We start from the raw sequence: 17950 nt of genomic DNA on the forward strand, positions 1-17950 counted from the left end.
AGCTGGAAAAGCCCCGGCAATGCAATGCTTCATGAGACAAAGGAAGAAAAGAGAAACACCTTCGCAAAAGCACGCTTATGCCTTCACGGCGTACTTTCGCTGGGGGAAGTGTGTTTGCTTCTTCTTCTGCTTCTCGGTGACGAGAGAAGCCTCATGCTTGGTGAGTCTTCGGCGGATGGCGCGGGTCTGCTTGGGGCGGAGGTCGAGAGGAGTGTACCTGCATGGCATTAGCTACTAGCCTTGCTACAATTTTTTTCCTCGTCTTGACGCACTTCTTGCCCTTGTAGAAGAGCCTGAGCTGAGCCCTCTGGTTGGCGTTGATGACGGTGAGAACCTTAGCGATGCCCTTGCGAACGTCATGAATGCGGGTGAGCTTGGTGTTGGAGCCTCCGGTAACCTTGGCGGTCCTGAGCTGGATCAACTCCCTTTACTTCCGTCAGCACTCCAATCCGTATTTTCCGTGTTCGATTCCTAGGCGACGTACGACTTGAGGTCGGCGAGCTGAGACGCGAGCTCATCCTTGGACTTGTTCCACAGCTGGGCGGTCTTCTGCAATGGTTGTGAGCACGAGGCGGGAGGCAGTGATTTGAATGATCGAGGGCTCACGTACGACCTTGGGGGCAGACTGCAAGCACTCAGTTAGCATTTGTTCCCTTAATTGTATAATTTCGATTTTTGCGCAGCACCACTAGCAGAGGCTGCGACTGCCCGACCCTGCCACTGCAGGTGCTCTCAGAGCAGCGCAACAAGATATCCCCTCCAGATGCAACATTGAGATCGGAAACGTACCATTTTGACTGTGTGTTAGTAGGACCGGGTGTTGTAGATGGGGTATCGCGTGTCGTCAACGATGGTCTCGTTGATCGAAATGACTGTGTTGGCCGGAGCGGTGTTTCGCTTAACTTTTTGCCGATCACTGATGTGGACTAGCGTCTTGGCAATGCATTGCGTAGTCCGCGCCAGGCAGGTGCGACACTCATGATGCCAGAACTCCGAGATCCGCTGCAGCTGCATTCACCTGTAGAGAGAGTGTAACATTCGACATGTCTTCCACTGGGGGAGGATGGGCGCAACTACGCCAGCAAGCGCGCACGCTGGAGCAGCAAGTAGGCTTCACTCGTTCGCTACTGCGGCGCATTTGGCCCGCTTTCACAACCGCCCTGCTAACGTAGAATGCTAGACTGAGACGCTGTTCCACACATATTCACAGTTCGGCTCGACACCAAACATTCCGGCGAAACCATCAGAGGAGGAGCTGCGGGTAGAGACTAGGCTGCAAGAAATCCTTGAGCAGCGGGACGCGCTTGTGGCTCAGCTATCACGACTACTCGACTCTGAATCCGCTCATGGCTCTTCCGCCGTCAAGCAGAACAACCTTGCCAGACATCGCGAAGTACTCTCAGATCACCGCCGTGAGCTTGCTCGTCTCAAGTCCTCTTTGAACGACGCCCGAAACCGAGCCAACCTACTTTCCAACGTACGATCAGACATCGACGCATATCGTTCAGCCAACCAAGCTGAAGCCGATTATATGCTTGACGAACGGAACCGCATCGACAATTCACATAACATGGCTGATTCAGTTCTTAGCCAAGCATATGCAGTACAAGAGAACTTTACCATACAGAGGGAAACGCTGGCGAACATCAACCGGAGAATAGTGGGTGCTGCAAGCCAGGTGCCCGGGATCAACAGTTTGATGGGAAGGATTGGGTCCAAGAAACGAAGAGACGGCATCATACTGGCGAGTTTCATCGCTTTCTGCTTCCTAATGCTCTTATGGTTCAGGTGATTGTCTTTGATCTATCATATTCATACGCGGCGTTTGGGCGGGTGGGATATCCTCATGACCTTGTTCTGGTCTGTTTTATACAAGGCGACTGAGCCGTCATGATGTACAAGTATCTTACAACATTACAATGCTTCTTCCTGTTGGAGCGTTATTGCGCTTCGGCAATCAGCTTGGCGAACCCTTTATTCATGTCCTCCATCTCTGTGCCCTCTGCATTTCCGCTCCCTGCCCATCGAATCTTGCAATCTTGATCCACAAGATAGATGTATCCAACCCTACCGTTCAGCAAGCCAATTGTCTCTCGTATCCTCTCGCTGACTCCTTTCCTGACAATGAAGTATTTGTCCCAATCCTCTTTTGGTTTCGAGGCCTTCAACCGCCACTGGAAGAGTGAAATGATCCATGCCTTCATGGTGTTCTCTTCAATGTTAACATCCACCATCTGGGCTACCCCTGGATGCTGTGCAAGCATATTATGCAGATTGGCATTCGCCTTAGCGCCAGTGAACGTCTCCACCTGGTTTAAACCCCATTGCGAACTGTACACATTCACCACAGTAACCTTCCCCGCCAATACATTGGTCGTGTCTTTGTTTTTCCCCTCCAGTGTATCACCATGAAAGTTCGGAAAGTACAACGCCGCCTCTTTCTTGAAGATCCTTGGGTTTGCCATGAATGTCTTGCCTGACCTGTATTTGCGAATGTTCTTGAAGTCGCGAAAATAGTTCGTGCCCCATTTTTCGACCAGGTCCTTGCGCTTCTCCAGATTCCGCTGTGACATCGTCATGCCAGAATAATCTTTTTTCGTCTTTGGTATGCTAGCATTTTCGCCTGGTTGTGGGGGAGACTTGAAGCCAATGGGCCGGCCGAGGGGCTTGGGAATGAATATGTCTTCATCTTTGGGGTCGGGTGTAGGTGCGGACTCGGGAGCCTTTGGATCCGTCGCTGGTCGGCAGAGACTTTGGGCGGATGCGAAGGTCCGAACAAATGACTGCTGTGCAATTGATGCAGTTACAAGGCGTGTCTGACATCTCAAACATATTGAAGGTCTGGACAGCAATATGCGGCGTAGCGGCGCTGTTATCCGTGGCTGTAGCATTGTGGACGTGGGGTAACCCAGTATCTCCACCAGGCACGAGAAGTGATGAAAGTACGCAGTAAGCTTTGGTTTAGCGCAAAAGCGAAGAGTTACGGTAGACCGTTACGTAGTGTTGAGCAATGCTTGGCACTGGCTTCTATAGGCTAGTACGTTAGTAATATAATATAGTAAGTATGTGTACACTTGCACGTACACACATACATACACATGCATGTAACATCATTGAAAAAGCCTACCAGGCAGTTATTAAATCCGTTCCTATTCATTTGGCTACTACTTGTATCGGTTGACATGGTTTGCCTCAAGTAACTCATAGTAAGAGTGGAATCCCAGGCTATAGTAGCAACTAAGAAGAACGCCCTAACGCGGTGCAGAGTAAACTGCCCGCCGTAATGTCAATTGAGATGTAAGCACGCCTTACTGGATGTTCTGACGAACTGTGCCATGCCTGGCGCTTCAACAGATTTCCAATACTCAGGCCGCTGCACCTGCCTTAGATTGCTGATGCTGACTTCCCCGCGTGTTCGCCCCTTTGCACTTTCATAGTGATACTCCGTTTCGACTCGTGCATTAGTGTGCAAGAGACCACGGACAAATGTCATTGATTATCAAGCATGAAATCTAGGATTCGCGGTTTCTTTAGGCACAGTTGGGTTCTACCCACCGTCAATTCCAATATGAAACGGTTGATATGCCGCGTTGCTGACTTAACGGTCCGACTCCAACGGCACAGGGCATGAACGCATATGGCAATGTGATTGTTCACCCCCGCTTACGGACCGAAACAAACTTTAATATCATTACATTGTTGCTATAACAGGCTTAGCACGTTTCAAGGGGTTGCATGAACATTCGAAGGGATATGTTCAAATAGCCACCATAGGAAGGAGACAACAGAGTAGCAGTTGAGCGTTTCTCCCACTCATTACTCTCAAGGACATCTCCTGCTTCCGTTCATTTCTTTCTTGCCGTCATTCGTCTTGAAGATGAGGCACGTTTACCAATTACTCGCCGTCGGAGCGAGCTTGTCTTCGATCGTACAGGCCGTCGATACTATCGTCGATGTTGGCTACGCGAAATACCAAGGAGCTATCGTTGATTCCAATCTGGGAGTGTCTGCCTGGAAAGGCATCCAGTACGCTGCACCGCCCGTGGGAAAGCTACGTTTCGCAGCGCCGCAAGATCCCGTAGTTTCCGGTCTCATCAACGCTACTACACACGGTGCAACATGCCCACCCAGCCGTCCTGATGACTGGACTGTTTCTGGAACCTACTCACGCTTTCATATCGCTGAAGACTGTCTCTATTTGAGCGTGTATGCGCCTTCCAAGGCTACCACCAAATCGAAATTACCAGTTGTGGTTTTCTTCCAAGGAGGTGGCTTCATTTCGCAGTCTAGCGCCAATTGGGATCCCACCGAGATAGTTGCGGATGGCCAAGTCGTATTCGTTCAATTCAGCTACCGTGTGGGCCTGTACGGTTTCCTCAACGGCAAAGCGGTGAAGGAAGGAGGTGGCGATGTCAATGCTGGCATACGCGACCAGATCAAATTGCTTGAGTGGGTTAAGGAGCACATCAGTCGATTCGGTGGTGATCCAGATCATGTTGTTCTTGATGGTGTCAGTGCCGGTGGAACATCTGTTGCGCTCATGATGGCGGCAAACACGGGCAAAAAGCTGTTTGTAGGTGGCATTATGGAGTCAGGCCCTTGGGTAACAATGCGTACTCCAGAGCTGGGTGAGGAGCAGTATGAATGCCTGCTTAAGGACAAGGGTTGCGCCAATGCGACCGACGGCCTTTCTTGCCTACGCGCTCTCAATGAGTCGGCCATCCGCTCTTCTAACTGCTGGTTCAACCCCAACATCGACGGCGAGCTATTCACTGACTCGCTCGTGAACCTCTTCAAGCAAGGCAAGTACGCCAAGGTACCGACCATCATGGGCACTTGCGCAGACGAAGGTACCAAAAACGCGCCACAGAGTCTCAACACCACAAGCGATGCAGCGAAATGGTTAGGAGGTCAGGACCCAAGTCTGAGCAACTCTTCTATCTCAATCCTTAGCGACCTTTACTTGAAGACGACGAAGCCCGCCTTTCCCGGCAAAGGACTCTTCTGGCCTGACGCTGCCAATGCAATTGGTGATATCGGTAGCCACTGCCCAACACGCAACATTCAGAACGCCATTGCACGCGACAACGTGCCCACGTACAACTACAAGTACAATGTTCTAGATCCAGCCGACCAGGCATCCGGCTTGGGCGCCTGGCACACCGTCAACGTCTACGCTTTCTGGGGCTTGAAGCGCACTGATGGCCAAGAGCCACCTAGCTACTCTACCACCAACAAGCCCATCATCTCTCAGGTACGCAGCTACTGGACGAGCTTCATTCGCAACCTGGACCCCAACACCGACCGCGCTACTCGTGCTGCTGAGTGGAAGCCGTACACCAGTGCAGATTCACGTGAGAGACTGCTCATTCAGACGAACAACACGAGGATGGAGCGTATGAGCCCTGCCCAATCACTGCGGTGTGATGTTGTTACGCCAATGAGCAATAACCTTGGAAAGCCAGTTGGAAAGGGTGTTGTTACCGAGCTTGATGCGAAGTTGGCACAAAAGGTGGCCGGCGCAAGTGAGAGTACTACGATAGGAAAGAGGAGGATGTCATCTAGGTCTTAAGTAAGGTTGAAGTAAAGTGCCTGGTCTTGAAATGTTGTATTCAATGTCTGTAGCAAAGTGATAGACTACTCAAAACAACGTATATATTGGTTTCTTAATCTTTTCCTCATATTCCCATGCGTAGGATCGCTCTGCACTTATTTGAAGTACAAGAAGTGAGATTCAAAGTATTGAGACGTAGAAAGTGATTGCCGGAGGACTGTTTGTAGCGTCACGTGATTTCGCGTCAAACGACAATCTGACACGCGCCGGTTGCCTGGTGGCGTTTCTCCACTCTTTCACCGATACGTTTTCAGCGTCCCGTTTCACTAGCAGTCTCAGCACAGCATAAATAGTTGCAAAACCGTTGGGCTCACGGCGCTTGAAGCGCAGCCTATCGAATATCCTACATTTACTTTGTCCCTAACAATCGAGTCGTAGTTTTGGATATTGGGTAGTATCTGGGACAAAGTGATTGCAGTATCCCTATTAACAACAACAACAACCTCAATCGTCATTTTTATTCTATCATCGATTTGCAATCGCGTTAGGGCGCGATGTCGGACCCCGAGCTCCTAGCTAAAATCATCTATTTCGAGGAACAGGCCCTTCTCAACCTTTCAGACGATGAGCTATATATCCCTGACGAAAGTGTGCTTAACCTTGAACGTGCACTGGAAGAATCAAAACATATACTAGTAACCTCACTACCGAGCCGTTCGGGCAGTTTCAATGGACCAACACCTCGAGAAATGCAGGCACAGTTCGAGGAGCATACAGAGAGACGGCGCACTTCTAATCGGCAAATTAATCAAAAGTTAATTCGGTCGACTACGGTACCACCAACCGAACCCGCCAAGAGCGTCCAAATTCCCAAGTCACGCAACGGTCCTAATGTAGGTACAGATAGTGGCAAAAGTCGTTTGAAGAGGACGATATCTCTGTCCCAAATATTCCACAAAGAATGTACTCCTTTTTATAAACGCGCGGGCGCCATTCCTCATGAGCTCAAAAATGGAAAAATTGTGAAGCCTGCCGATAATATCAGGCTCTTCCCTGGAAATAAGCAATTGCTCAAAGAGAAGATCGTCTACTTCTACCCTAATGATGATATCTCCATGGCACGACGAAGACGCATTCACAAGGTCATTCAGCTTGGTGCTGCATGGGCGGATAAATGGAGCGATAGTATCACACACGTTATGTTCGATGATGGGACGTACACATATACTCAATTGGTGCGGCATCTCGGCAGACCAATATCTCCAGTACGTGAATTTCAAGCTGGTAATATAGCAAGCTGACAGATAATCAGAACGTTGTCGTGGTCAAGTTCGATCCATATGTGCCGCAATGTATTAGTCGTGGGCAGCTCTTAGATCCTACCGTTTCATACTTTGCTGTAAAAGGTACCCAAGGAGTAAGCGAACTTGATCAAGGACCAGACCTCTCTTATACATCAACTACGTCGCAAAACTCGCTACAGATAAAATCCTCACAAAGAAAGAAAGCGACACAGGAGACACAAAAGACCGACTCTCATCCCACGGAAGAAAGTGTACCTTCCACTCATCCCTATACAGATGCAGCGCCCTCAAGTCCTCTCGAAGAAACAGTAGAAGATAGCTTCATCATGTCCTCTCCAGGGGCTGCTATAGTCTCCGTACAAAAGGGCAGAGATCAATTTGGGAATGACCTGTTTAAGCCATCCAGGAGGCTAGATCCCTCGCGTACCTACCCATTGATGAAGATGAAGAAATGGAGCAACTTAGTTCAACATCTGTGAACACTATAGAGAACTCGAACATGGATCAAGAGCTATTGCCAATGGGTACTGATTACCTCAAGAGGCTCAATGTTTTGTCAAAAGTATCAGCGTTGCGCGACAAGAAGTCATTCAATATGAACAGTTTTCAATGTATGGATCCAAGTTCCAGTAGCCATATTTCATGGAACCCAAACGCCCGAACAATCCAGATACTAGAAGAGATGTGCAAGTATTACGATAGTATGCAGGACCAATGGAGAACCCTAAGCTACCGAAAATGCGTTGCCACTCTGAAGAAACAAACGGTCAAGATCACTACTGCAGAACAAGCCGCAAAACTGCCTTCTATCGGTACACGCCTTGCCACAAAAATCGAAGAAATCGTGCTCACAGATCGCCTCCGACGACTCGAAAGTACCCGTCACAACCCCCAGGACGTATCCTTACGTTTGTTCCTCAGTATTTATGGCGTCGGCCTTGCCCATGCCAACAAATGGATTCAAGCCGGCCACCGCACCCTCGACGATCTCAAGACCAAAACCACCCTCTCTGAAAACCAGAAGATCGGACTCGAACACTACCATGATTTCAACTCCCGCATCCCACGCGCCGAAGTCGAAGTTCACGGCGCTATAGTCGCCGCCGCACTTAAAGAAATCGACCCAGAATTCAGTGCAACGATAATGGGAAGCTACCGCCGTGGAGCACAGGACTCGGGCGACATTGATATCATGCTATCACGACCCAACATGTCACCTACCGCTATGAGCACTACCGTCTTCGAAGTCCTCATTCCACACCTACAAAAGACTGGCTTTCTCAAAGCCTCGCTAACGTCATCCCGTTATAGCGACTCCAGCAGCTCAAAATGGCACGGCGCATCCTGTCTCCCTTCCTCCACCGTCTGGCGCAGAATAGACTTCTTGGTCGTCCCGGAGCAGGAAATGGGTGCCGCACTTTTGTATTTTACCGGAGATGATGTTTTCAATAGGAGTATGAGGTTGTTGGCACGGAAGAAGGGTATGAAGCTTAATCAGCGGGGGTTGTATACGGATGTTTTGAGAGGGAGGAAGGGTGAGAAGTTGAATGATGGGGTGTTGATTGAGGGGAGGAGTGAAAGGAGGATTTTTGAGATTTTGGGCGTGCCGTGGAAAGAGCCGGGGGAGCGGATTTGTTAGGCGGGGAGAGTTATCAGTGTTGGAAAAGGTCTAGCTTGAATAGTGGATGAGGAGAACCTGGACCTGATGGGATGAGTAATGGATTTGGGTTTCTTGGTTGGACTTGAGAGGTGTTGATATATCTATCGAATATCTCGGATAGTTTGGACATAATAACAAAGTAATGATATTACACTCTATTTGTCTAAACTTTCGTCGCACACTACTTTTGCTCTATCCTCACCTAATCATGCTCCATATCAACGTCCAGATCTTTTTTCCGCTGGTCCACATTCCCCGTACACCACGCGAGCAAATAAACACCATACATGAACTTTCCTTTCTCCGCCTTTTGTCCTTTCTTCCCATCCTTTGCCTCTTTCTCTGCCTTCCCAATCCACACATTCCCCATGAATACCGCCGCAACAACTGCTAGTCCCATAAACGGCAGTACGGAAATCAACGCCCACATAACCGCCTTGGCCGCTGCATCCCGCACCTCTTTCTTGACCACTGTCGGAAGGCTGTCCAGCAGTTCCAAACTCGGAATCCCAGAGCCACCCAGCGCAGCACCATCTGCACGCCGGGCAATCTGAGCCAGAAAAGTAGAAAACTTGTTAGAAAACACACTTCCCATCATGGATATGCCCACAGTCTCGCCCAATGGGAGCATAAAAGAAAGCAGCGACTGCATACTAGGCACGCGCGTCGACCACACACCCGCCGCATGCAGCGCAACAGGCATAAAGCGCAACCCCGTACCTACGCCTGCAACGGCAAGGAACACACTAACCAGCGTCGTATATCTGATAGATACGGAGTACGTGAGCAGCACGAGCCCCACGGCCTCGACCACGGACCCGATGAAGAGGGGGAAGAACGTCTGGCCTGGCCATACATTACACATCAGAGCAGCAGAGTAGACACCCATGCCCAGACCCGGCGTATAATACAACAACTGCACACCAGCCTGACTAGGTGAGTACCCCTCCGCGAGCTGCCAGTAATACGAGATAAAGTAAAACGCGCAAACCAAGCTGATTCCCGCTGAGAAATTGATGATCATGAGGAGCGTGGTGTCTCTTTTGCGGAAGAGCGTCGAGGGTATCATGGGAATTTGGCGGGGGAAAAGGCGCGACATGGCGCGGTTAGGGGCGAGGAGGTACTCGTGGGTGAAGAAGAGGATGCAGAGGATGGTGCCGATGATGAGGGGCAGGATGACGGCGGGAGAAGACCAGCGATATTGGGTTCCGCCCCATTGTGTGGCGAGGACGATGCAGCCAACACCTAGGATGAATGTGGTGAGGCCTGGCCAGTCGATGATTGCGAGGCCGGATATATAGTTTTTGTGGTGAGAGGTTGAAGACTGAGTTGTCGCGCGGCCTTGAACGAGTTCTTTGCGCATGAGCAGGGCGATGAGGACCATGGCGAGGACGGCGACGCCTATGGGGAGGACGAATATGTAGCGCCAGCCTGCGTCTGCGAGGTGGCCCCCTATAACCGGTCCTACCGCGTAGCTATTTCCAAACTCAGCTCTTTGTATAAATTGGACTCCTGCATACAAAGAAGACTTACCTGCACCCACTGATCAACGACAAGATGGAAATGCCACTCGAGTTCTCAGCCAGCGTCGTACCATCCGACAATATAATCCGGCTCAGATTCATGATTCCCGCAGCACCTAGCCCTTGTAGTGCCCGTCCTATAAGCAGCATGCCCCAGGTTTGAGCTGACGCACAGAGTACACTGCCTATCATGATCCAGAACATTTCGAACTGCAGAGCAAAGTGGCGGCCGTAGATGTCTGCTAATTGCCCAGACATCGGGATGAATGTGGTGAATGTCAAAGTGTAGGCTGCTACGATCCAGTTGAAGTTTCCGGAGAGTTTGTCTGGAGATGTGGATTAGAACATGTGTTTGTGTTTGTGGAGTTGTCTTGCAGGATTGACATACCGAAATGGGATGATATGAGTGGAATGGCTGGAGCGACGATAGTGACATCCATGGCAGCTAGGAAGTTAGGTAACACAAGTCCTAACAGCAATTTCCATTGTCGAATCTTGTTTTTGTGGTCTTGAGATTTCTGCTGTGCTGCCTCTTCTGGAGTAAGGAAGTTGACATGACTTCCTGTTGAGTCTTGTGAGGTTGTGTGGTTGTGATTGGTTACAATATCTTGAAGCTCATGTGCTGATGTGCGCTCGGGTACTAAGTGTGAATTATCTGTGGTAGGAATGGCTTTTTGTGCTTCGCGTTCTCGGAGCTTTCCCCGGATAAACTTGAATAGGAAGATAGCCATTCTAAAACACCTGTGAGGTTATCCAGGAACGGGAAGAGAAACGAGCTGAATTCGATTTGATATCACTGTATATCCCCTGATACCACGTTGCTTAATACTACTTTGTTTAATACGGCGACCTGTTTTCCCGAACATGTTTACTCGCTTGGAGTGGGCCATTGTGGCTGTGATGAGTGTGTCCTTGAACACAAAGCGGAATTTACGGATCTAGAAGTTTTGGTTTATCCAATGGCGTCTGAAGGTGAGCGCCTTATCCTCTTCGTATTGCATGATTTGTCTAGTAGTCGGTTGTGCCTAATTGGGCGAGCTGGACGAGCCAATCGCAACACTGGCCTTGGCACAGCCCGGGAAATATCCAGTTGCGATTGGCAGGTCGCAGCCACCCCGATACGATGCAACTACCACTTTGTGTCCGGGCTGTACTCAGTAAGGTCGTCTCATACGCACAAGGCATTTAAGCAATTTGAAGCGCGATCAAGCAACGCTTAGCTCTCTCGAGCATTGCGTAGCTCGAAACATTCGGTGGCTTCTATGCTGCGCCTCCACCATCAATCCGATTCAGATTGGATGCAACTTCGGGGTTCGGCTTCATGTAGATTATCCCATGGCAGTACAAGACGCATAGGCAGACACGACCAGGCTCGACATGTAGATGCCTGGGTAAAAGTGGGATGCTCGTAGCTTTGTCCAGGTACCCAGTTGTGTGGTCGATTTCTCAGATACTGCGTTGCGTCTTAATTGTCTTTCGGATTGGTTCTGTTGATAGCCTTGGTTGCCTTGGGGCTTTGTGGGGTGAAGTTGAGCTTTGAAAAGTAATTGTACAATGATCCGACAAATTGCAGGGCGCATTTTGGAACTTCGAGTGATGCCATGATATCGATATTATTGAAAAATTTCATCAAGAACGGGATGAGCGAAGTTGCGACGTCGGAGTTGATACCTTCAGTAGTTTATGCCAAGCCGGGGTTCGATGGTGTACTAGCCCCCACCCCATAAGAAGTACATAAGCAAGCTCGCGGTCTTTGTGCCACATCTCCGTGTCGCTGTACATCAAAACCAAAACATCAAGCATGAAGCCCATAATAGCTGTCACTGTAATAGCTGCGCTCATCTATAGAGCGTGGTCGCGGAACTCGCTGACTCCTGTTGGCATCCTTGCGGCATTTGTGACAGCCGTCATTCATACCTTGCATCCTTGGAGCGTTTTCACAGTACTACTTGGCGTCTTCTTCTTAGCCGGGAGTTCCGTCACTAAAGTATGTCACGTTTGTGCTTCAAACTAGACGGTAATAACAAGATATAGGTCAAGCATGACATTAAAGCAAAGCTTACTCAGTCTGCGACTGGTGCATCCGGTGGAGAAGGTGCGCGCAACCACATCCAAGTGGTCGCAAACTCCGGTGTAGCCTCTGTTTTAATACTGCTCCACCTCTGGCAGCTCAGGAAGGACGGACGATACGAAGATGAGGGTCGCTGTTGGACCGGAAACAGTGATGTATTGGTAACAGGCATCGTAGCGTATGGCATTCGCCTTTGGCCACGGACTTGATGCTGACATGTATCAGAAATTACGCCGCAGTCGCTGCAGATACCTTTTCATCTGAACTTGGAATCTTGTCGAAATCCAAGCCACGCCTGATAACCGCTCCATGGCGTATCGTCCCGCCTGGCACAAACGGCGGGGTGACCACGACGGGTCTTGGTGCAGGACTACTCGGCGCGCTGGTAATCTCCCTCAGCTCTACGATGTTCATGCCGTTTTGCAAAGACTGGAGCTTTGTTGAAAAGACAAAGTATACTCTTGCATTGACAGCAGCCGGCTTTAGTGGAACAATCCTTGATTCTCTTTTAGGAGCTCTCTTCCAGGCTAGCGTTGTTGACGTACACTCGGGCAAGGTTGTTGAAGGTGAGGGAGGAAGAAAGGTGCTTGTACACAGCGATGTTAGTAGTCGATCGGGGGGCAAAGATGACATTGCTAAGGCCAGCGGTACGGATGCAGCAGCATCGATCGGGGCTTCGAAAACAATGTTGAAAGCTGGAGCAAGTGGAACGGCGGTTGCAGACCCGCAGCATGTGAGTAGAAAGATTGAGGTTGGGAGTGATTTGTTGGACAACAATGCTGTCAACATACTCATGGCAGGCCTGGTGAGCTTAGGAGTTATGTTGACTGCTAGGGCTATTTAATATATGATTCGTGTAGAGATTTTAGTAGATATCCATATTCATAGGCATTGGCATAATTTAGTAGGGGCAATTTGCGTGTGTCTGCGAGTTGGTGTAGCATCAAACCTCGAGCATTCGGACCAATTGCCAAGGCGCTAGTGAAGCGCGTCACTCCAGGTAGCCTAGAGCTCCGTTGATAGCAACTGCTTGACAACCTGCCACTCGACATCCATACCTTACTCTTGACCTAGTTCGACAACTTAACCAACCTAATTCAACGAGTTCGATACGTCGATTGGCCCTACATCACTCTCCCAAACCCCGCACGCCACTGAGATTCAAAATGGTGGGCTATCCCAAGAGCACATACAATACATGCACGCATTCAATATTTACACATGCTTAGTCTCTCCGCTTCGTCCCCAGCAAGGCGCACCCTGCGCAAACTACGCTTGAAACCTCTGCACCTTCAGCTCCCGGCGTCCACGATACCCTTCGATCTCGCCTTGGCCACACATCGGTAGCACCTACCGCTTCGTCGTCATCGACAGCACCAGTCGCTCTTCAATCTGCCCATCCGCTCGAGGCCCGCCTTGTCCAGTGGCGCGATACCCAAGACCGTCTGAAGATGGAGATGCTGAGGCGGCAGTTTGGTATTGCCGAACCCGTGCGTAGGGGTATGGAGCTGAAGATTGCTGAAGCAGGGGAGTGGAGACCATTAGCACTGGGTGGAAGCAGCGGTGTTCACAAAGATATTCTCCAGGGACGGGATTGTGAGATTGGCTGGGAGGACGTATTCACTGGCAACGAGCTGCGGGAAGTACCAGACTTCCATACGGAGATTGAGAAGAAGATGAAGATGAACTGGTAGAGGCTTGCTACATGACCAGCAAACCAAGACAGCTGTACACTGCCACCATAGACGACAACGCGGCTTGATCAGGTTGTTCCCGTATCAATCGTCTTGGCGGATCACAAGGACATAGCACCCACCCACTTAGGGCGAAGATTAACGAATGAAGCGATGAAGCCAAAATAACCATGGTATTGTGGTGCTTGGAGAGGGAGGTATGATGGCATTACAAAGTCGTGATGTAGTACTAGATGAAGCAAGCAGTGGCTCTTCAGCCACCAGCCTGCCCCACGTGCCCAAAGACGATTTCCTCTTGTCAGCTTGCAGAAGCGGCCAAGGAGAGCATAGGAGGGAAGCCCGGGCCGACTCGAGCTGTGAAGATGTGGCGCAGAATGCATGCGATAACGCGACAAGTGCTGAGTGGGCGTGACCAATCATTGCAAAGGAGCCAGTGATGCAGGGGCACGCGCTTTAACGACGAGTCCAAATATGGCATGTTGCGGGTTTCGCAGGTGGGCGAACAGCAACGACGGGGGAACCAGAGTTTGCCGAGATGGATTTGGCATGGCGATGCACTGTGAGGCAATGGACGGCAGCCCGGCAAATGGAGCGTTTGTACAGCATCGTAGGATGTGTACGGAAGACGAGATATTGAGGCGGTGCAGAGCCGAGTAGCAGTAGCGGGCTGTTAGTGGAGACGACGGGTCGTTCTTGCCGCATTTGCGGATTGCGGAGAAGGGAGAGGGTGGCCGCGACGGCGACTTCCCAGTCGCGCACGGCCGGCCAGCCTTCCATCGTCCACGCATGAGCCCTCGAGACGCCTCACCACTACACCATTTCCCCCCCCGCTGCCATTTCTCTCGTTGCGACGTCGAGGCCGACCTGCGAGTCGCTCCCAGCCCCCCGTTCGCCTTCCATTCGCTTAACTTGCCCGCAATCGCATCCATCGCGCGAGTGAAGTCGGCCGGCCAACCATGTCGTCCCCAGCCGATCAAGCCTCCACGGCACCACAAACTACTCCACACCAACAGACCTCAGGATCGCGGCCCCAGAGCAGGAACGAGCCTCCATCGACCGGTTCGGTAGAGATGAAGACCCTCGAGGCCTCTGGCGCAGCACCCGCGCCTGCAGACACGACCACGCACACTACAGACGCATCCGCTGTAGCTCCAGCAGCTACACCTGCAGAGCAACCCGTCGAGTCTAGCACCTCAGAAGATGCGCCCGTCGCTCCTTCATCTCCTGCGAAGCTCGCGCCCCCTTCTGTGCTAAATCGCGCAGATACCGAGGCCATCGGTCCGTCGACAGACACACCGGCCGCAAACCCAGACAATTCGAACGGTCCTGTGCTAGTAATAATGCTGCTTCTTACCAGCGGCGCAAGGCATCCGTACAAGATTGACGAAAAGTACCTGAAGAAGCGCAGTGTCAAGGTGGAGAACATGGACCCGTACAACATTAGCGTCTATACCCTGAAAGAGCTGATATGGCGAGACTGGCGGGAAGGTACGCATACTTTTTTCTCGACAGTTTGTGCAAGAGTAGGGTGCGCTTATCACGAGTAAGCGGGGCGTCAGCCGTGACGCGCTGCTATGCTGCTCTTGCTGGTGCATTGTTTGTACCTGTCATCGCCCAAACAGCACTGTGAAAGAAACTGTGGCTCACAGCGCATCGCATCGTATTGAATTCCGTATTACAAAGCTAACTCGAATGAACAGAGTGGGAGGCTCGGCCCACCTCGCCTGGATCGATAAGGCTCATTCATTTTGGTCGCATGCTCGACGACAAGTCGCCACTCAAAGGTAAGGACCTCATTCTGGATGACGCCAAGCGTATTGGCACAGCTTGTGCGGTTCTTCGGCTGGCCGCACTAATTGGTTGATCTGATTTGAATGCATGCCTTCCATAGAAGACATGATATAGCCCCTGTCAAGCATTCACTGACAAACCGCAGAATGCCGATTCCAAACAGATACCCCTAATGTCGTTCACATGACTGTCAAGCCACAAGAGGTCGTTGACGAAGAAGAAAACGCCAAGACTGGCAAATCTGGGAGCCGGAGAGAGAGCGACGAAGAGCCCACGGCTACCTGCCGTTGCGTCATCCTATAACAGTACTCGTAATCATGCAAGTCTCCAGGTCAAACCATCACCTCACCATGACACCCTTAGCGACTGTCAATATTGTATACGATAAGCAACAAGAGCGAGCAAAAAGACAACATCGATCGCTACAATTAGTTCCTTTGAGTTCTCTTTTGCGGCCATCATAGTTGGCCGTTGCGAACGGTATGAATTGTGGCGTTACACGAAGAGGTGGGCGTTTCTTTTCCAAACCAACCTATTCTTTTTCTTTTTTCCCTCACCTTGTGCATATGGAGTTTTCGTAATGGCCCGGCTGGTCTTGTAGCTGGTTTGAATTATTGTAGTGTATAAGTACGTAGCCTTTCGTGAGGAGCATTGTCGGTTGGGAGGAAGGTATTTGGGAATAGACCATGTTTGAATATTTCAACACCCACCACGTTGTGCAACATGCCCGAATATTCTTCAAGTGGCTTACTCATGATGGTGCTAGGATTATGTTTACTGTCATGCATTGCATCATGAGATCAGATCGCGGATATGGGCCCTAGTGATCCCGAGACTGGGTTCAATGCCGTCATTGGTAAAGCTTCCACCAAGCCCCGATCTCTCACCACCCACCTTCCCTAGCAACCCCACAACACTACAACTCTACCACACGTAACCAAATATGGTGCTTGAAGACGCCGACAAGAATGCCCCCGAAGGCTTCACAGACGATTCTTACCCATCCTCGAATGACCCCTACGCATCTTCGCCTGCCCATCTAAACAATGGCAATCGCTTCGACGCGACCAATCTTCCGCGCCCATTACCGATCATAGGCACCTTCATGGGCTTCTCCGAACGTGCCGTCCGCTTCAAAACCGAAACAACTATCAAATTCGCCGAGCGCAAGGTTGGCCGCCAGCTCAATCCGGAAGAAGCACAAGCGCTCGCATTCCACATCTATAAGCTTGAGCAAACAAAGAGCTATTTCGCTGCAACAGGCGCCACGGCTGGAACGTGGCAGTGGTATCGTACATGGGACAAGATGAAATATCCATTATATCAACCCAAGGTAGAGGACATTGATGTGAACAAATTCGGTCCAGTCCGTGGACCAATGGCCCAGTTTGCACGACATACATGGCGATTTTGCCTCTACGTGGTCGTAGCAGGACAAATGGGTAGTATAATTGGCCAGCTCATCGCGCAACCTCTTGCAGCGGTCAACACAGCCAATGATCCCAAGCTTGAGCATTTTGGCGTGGATTTGAAGGCTTCATCGCATGCCGAAGGGCAGAGGAATGCACAGCAAGGGCGTGAGATTGAAGAACGGCGTCGAGAGTTCCAAGAGCAGGTGAGGAATCGTGCAGGTGGGGGTCCATCACCACAAGCCAGATGGGGCAAACAGCTTCCGGCACAACGTGACGATGCAGCCGACGATATGAGTCCAACTGCCGGTAATGAAGCATGGGGATCTGAATCTACTAGTTCAGAAACCTGGGAGACTTTTTCCAACAATAGTTCATCACAGTCACCTCGACAAAGACAACAAGCAACACCATCTACAGGTTCTTGGAATCGCCAACCTGCACAGTCGTTGTCGTCAACATCTTCTCTATTCGACGACGACGATGCCTCTCCCACAGGTGGTCTCTTCCAAGACGAAGTAAAGAACCCGCAATCACAATCTCAATCGCAACCCAAATCAGGCGAGTCATCCTGGGACCGTCTCCGGCGCGGCGGCCAGCCTGTACCGCTTCAGAAACCACAACGACAGTCGCCACGAAGACCAGATCCTGAACGCAGAGATGGATCTACGCTAGGTGATTCGTATTCGTTTGTCGGCGACGATGAAGAAAGTAGTAGAGAGCGTGAGCGTGCGCAGCGGGAGTTTGATGCCAGGTTGGAGAGAGAGAGGCAGGGTCAGAATTCTGATAGGGATTAGGAGAGAAATTAGTAGTACGAAGTATAACGTACCTCATGTAACGGCGCAGGCAAGACTACTCGGATCAGTATCGGTGGTAGTGTCACTCAGAGGCATATGGGAGTGCGTGGGACATCAAACGAGCCTTAATTCAAATAGACACCTATA

General features: G+C 50.6%; 11 protein-coding genes across 11 annotated transcripts; 7 read left to right on the forward strand and 4 right to left on the reverse strand.

Moving 5' to 3' along the window:
* Positions 1 to 75: 75 nt before the first annotated feature.
* On the reverse strand, positions 76 to 792 carry COCCADRAFT_29884 (uncharacterized protein; the record flags this gene model as incomplete). The annotated part of the gene is made up of 5 exons (XM_007718543.1): positions 76 to 217; positions 273 to 425; positions 485 to 549; positions 611 to 625; positions 790 to 792. 5 exons carry the CDS (start codon positions 790 to 792, stop codon positions 76 to 78), a joined length of 378 nt encoding a protein of 125 aa, XP_007716733.1.
* Positions 793 to 1043: 251 nt separating this feature from the next.
* On the forward strand, positions 1044 to 1792 carry COCCADRAFT_107783 (uncharacterized protein; the record flags this gene model as incomplete). Its single annotated transcript, XM_007718544.1, has 2 exons — positions 1044 to 1106; positions 1181 to 1792. 2 exons carry the CDS (start codon positions 1044 to 1046, stop codon positions 1790 to 1792), a joined length of 675 nt encoding a protein of 224 aa, XP_007716734.1.
* Positions 1793 to 1940: 148 nt separating this feature from the next.
* COCCADRAFT_40603 (uncharacterized protein) lies at positions 1941 to 2891 on the reverse strand (the record flags this gene model as incomplete). Its single annotated transcript, XM_007718545.1, has 1 exon — positions 1941 to 2891. The coding sequence occupies one exon, from the start codon at positions 2889 to 2891 to the stop codon at positions 1941 to 1943; it is 951 nt and encodes a 316-aa protein (XP_007716735.1).
* Positions 2892 to 3877: 986 nt separating this feature from the next.
* COCCADRAFT_107786 (uncharacterized protein) lies at positions 3878 to 5572 on the forward strand (the record flags this gene model as incomplete). The annotated part of the gene is made up of 1 exon (XM_007718546.1): positions 3878 to 5572. The coding sequence occupies one exon, from the start codon at positions 3878 to 3880 to the stop codon at positions 5570 to 5572; it is 1695 nt and encodes a 564-aa protein (XP_007716736.1).
* A 536-nt stretch (positions 5573 to 6108) lies between these two features.
* Positions 6109 to 8497, forward strand: COCCADRAFT_8760 (uncharacterized protein; the record flags this gene model as incomplete). The annotated part of the gene is made up of 3 exons (XM_007718534.1): positions 6109 to 6819; positions 6867 to 7214; positions 7265 to 8497. 3 exons carry the CDS (start codon positions 6109 to 6111, stop codon positions 8495 to 8497), a joined length of 2292 nt encoding a protein of 763 aa, XP_007716724.1.
* Positions 8498 to 8720: 223 nt separating this feature from the next.
* On the reverse strand, positions 8721 to 10772 carry COCCADRAFT_107794 (uncharacterized protein; the record flags this gene model as incomplete). Its single annotated transcript, XM_007718547.1, has 3 exons — positions 8721 to 9993; positions 10052 to 10367; positions 10430 to 10772. 3 exons carry the CDS (start codon positions 10770 to 10772, stop codon positions 8721 to 8723), a joined length of 1932 nt encoding a protein of 643 aa, XP_007716737.1.
* A 1070-nt stretch (positions 10773 to 11842) lies between these two features.
* On the forward strand, positions 11843 to 13806 carry COCCADRAFT_29889 (uncharacterized protein; the record flags this gene model as incomplete). The annotated part of the gene is made up of 4 exons (XM_007718548.1): positions 11843 to 12028; positions 12076 to 12290; positions 12338 to 12917; positions 13342 to 13806. The coding sequence occupies 4 exons, from the start codon at positions 11843 to 11845 to the stop codon at positions 13804 to 13806; spliced, it is 1446 nt and encodes a 481-aa protein (XP_007716738.1).
* Positions 13807 to 14222: 416 nt separating this feature from the next.
* COCCADRAFT_107791 (uncharacterized protein) lies at positions 14223 to 14594 on the reverse strand (the record flags this gene model as incomplete). Its single annotated transcript, XM_007718549.1, has 1 exon — positions 14223 to 14594. One exon carries the CDS (start codon positions 14592 to 14594, stop codon positions 14223 to 14225), a length of 372 nt encoding a protein of 123 aa, XP_007716739.1.
* Positions 14595 to 14762: 168 nt separating this feature from the next.
* On the forward strand, positions 14763 to 15900 carry COCCADRAFT_8763 (uncharacterized protein; the record flags this gene model as incomplete). The annotated part of the gene is made up of 3 exons (XM_007718535.1): positions 14763 to 15294; positions 15507 to 15590; positions 15743 to 15900. 3 exons carry the CDS (start codon positions 14763 to 14765, stop codon positions 15898 to 15900), a joined length of 774 nt encoding a protein of 257 aa, XP_007716725.1.
* Positions 15901 to 16027: 127 nt separating this feature from the next.
* On the forward strand, positions 16028 to 16198 carry COCCADRAFT_107788 (uncharacterized protein; the record flags this gene model as incomplete). The annotated part of the gene is made up of 1 exon (XM_007718550.1): positions 16028 to 16198. A coding segment is annotated over one exon (171 nt), but the record flags the coding sequence as incomplete, so codon positions are not given.
* Positions 16199 to 16540: 342 nt separating this feature from the next.
* Positions 16541 to 17803, forward strand: COCCADRAFT_107777 (uncharacterized protein; the record flags this gene model as incomplete). The annotated part of the gene is made up of 1 exon (XM_007718551.1): positions 16541 to 17803. The coding sequence occupies one exon, from the start codon at positions 16541 to 16543 to the stop codon at positions 17801 to 17803; it is 1263 nt and encodes a 420-aa protein (XP_007716741.1).
* Positions 17804 to 17950: the final 147 nt, after the last annotated feature.

The sequence above is a fragment of the Bipolaris zeicola genome (genome assembly GCF_000523435.1).
Source record: "Bipolaris zeicola 26-R-13 unplaced genomic scaffold scaffold_239, whole genome shotgun sequence".
NCBI classification, from domain to species: Eukaryota; Fungi; Ascomycota; class Dothideomycetes; order Pleosporales; family Pleosporaceae; genus Bipolaris; species Bipolaris zeicola.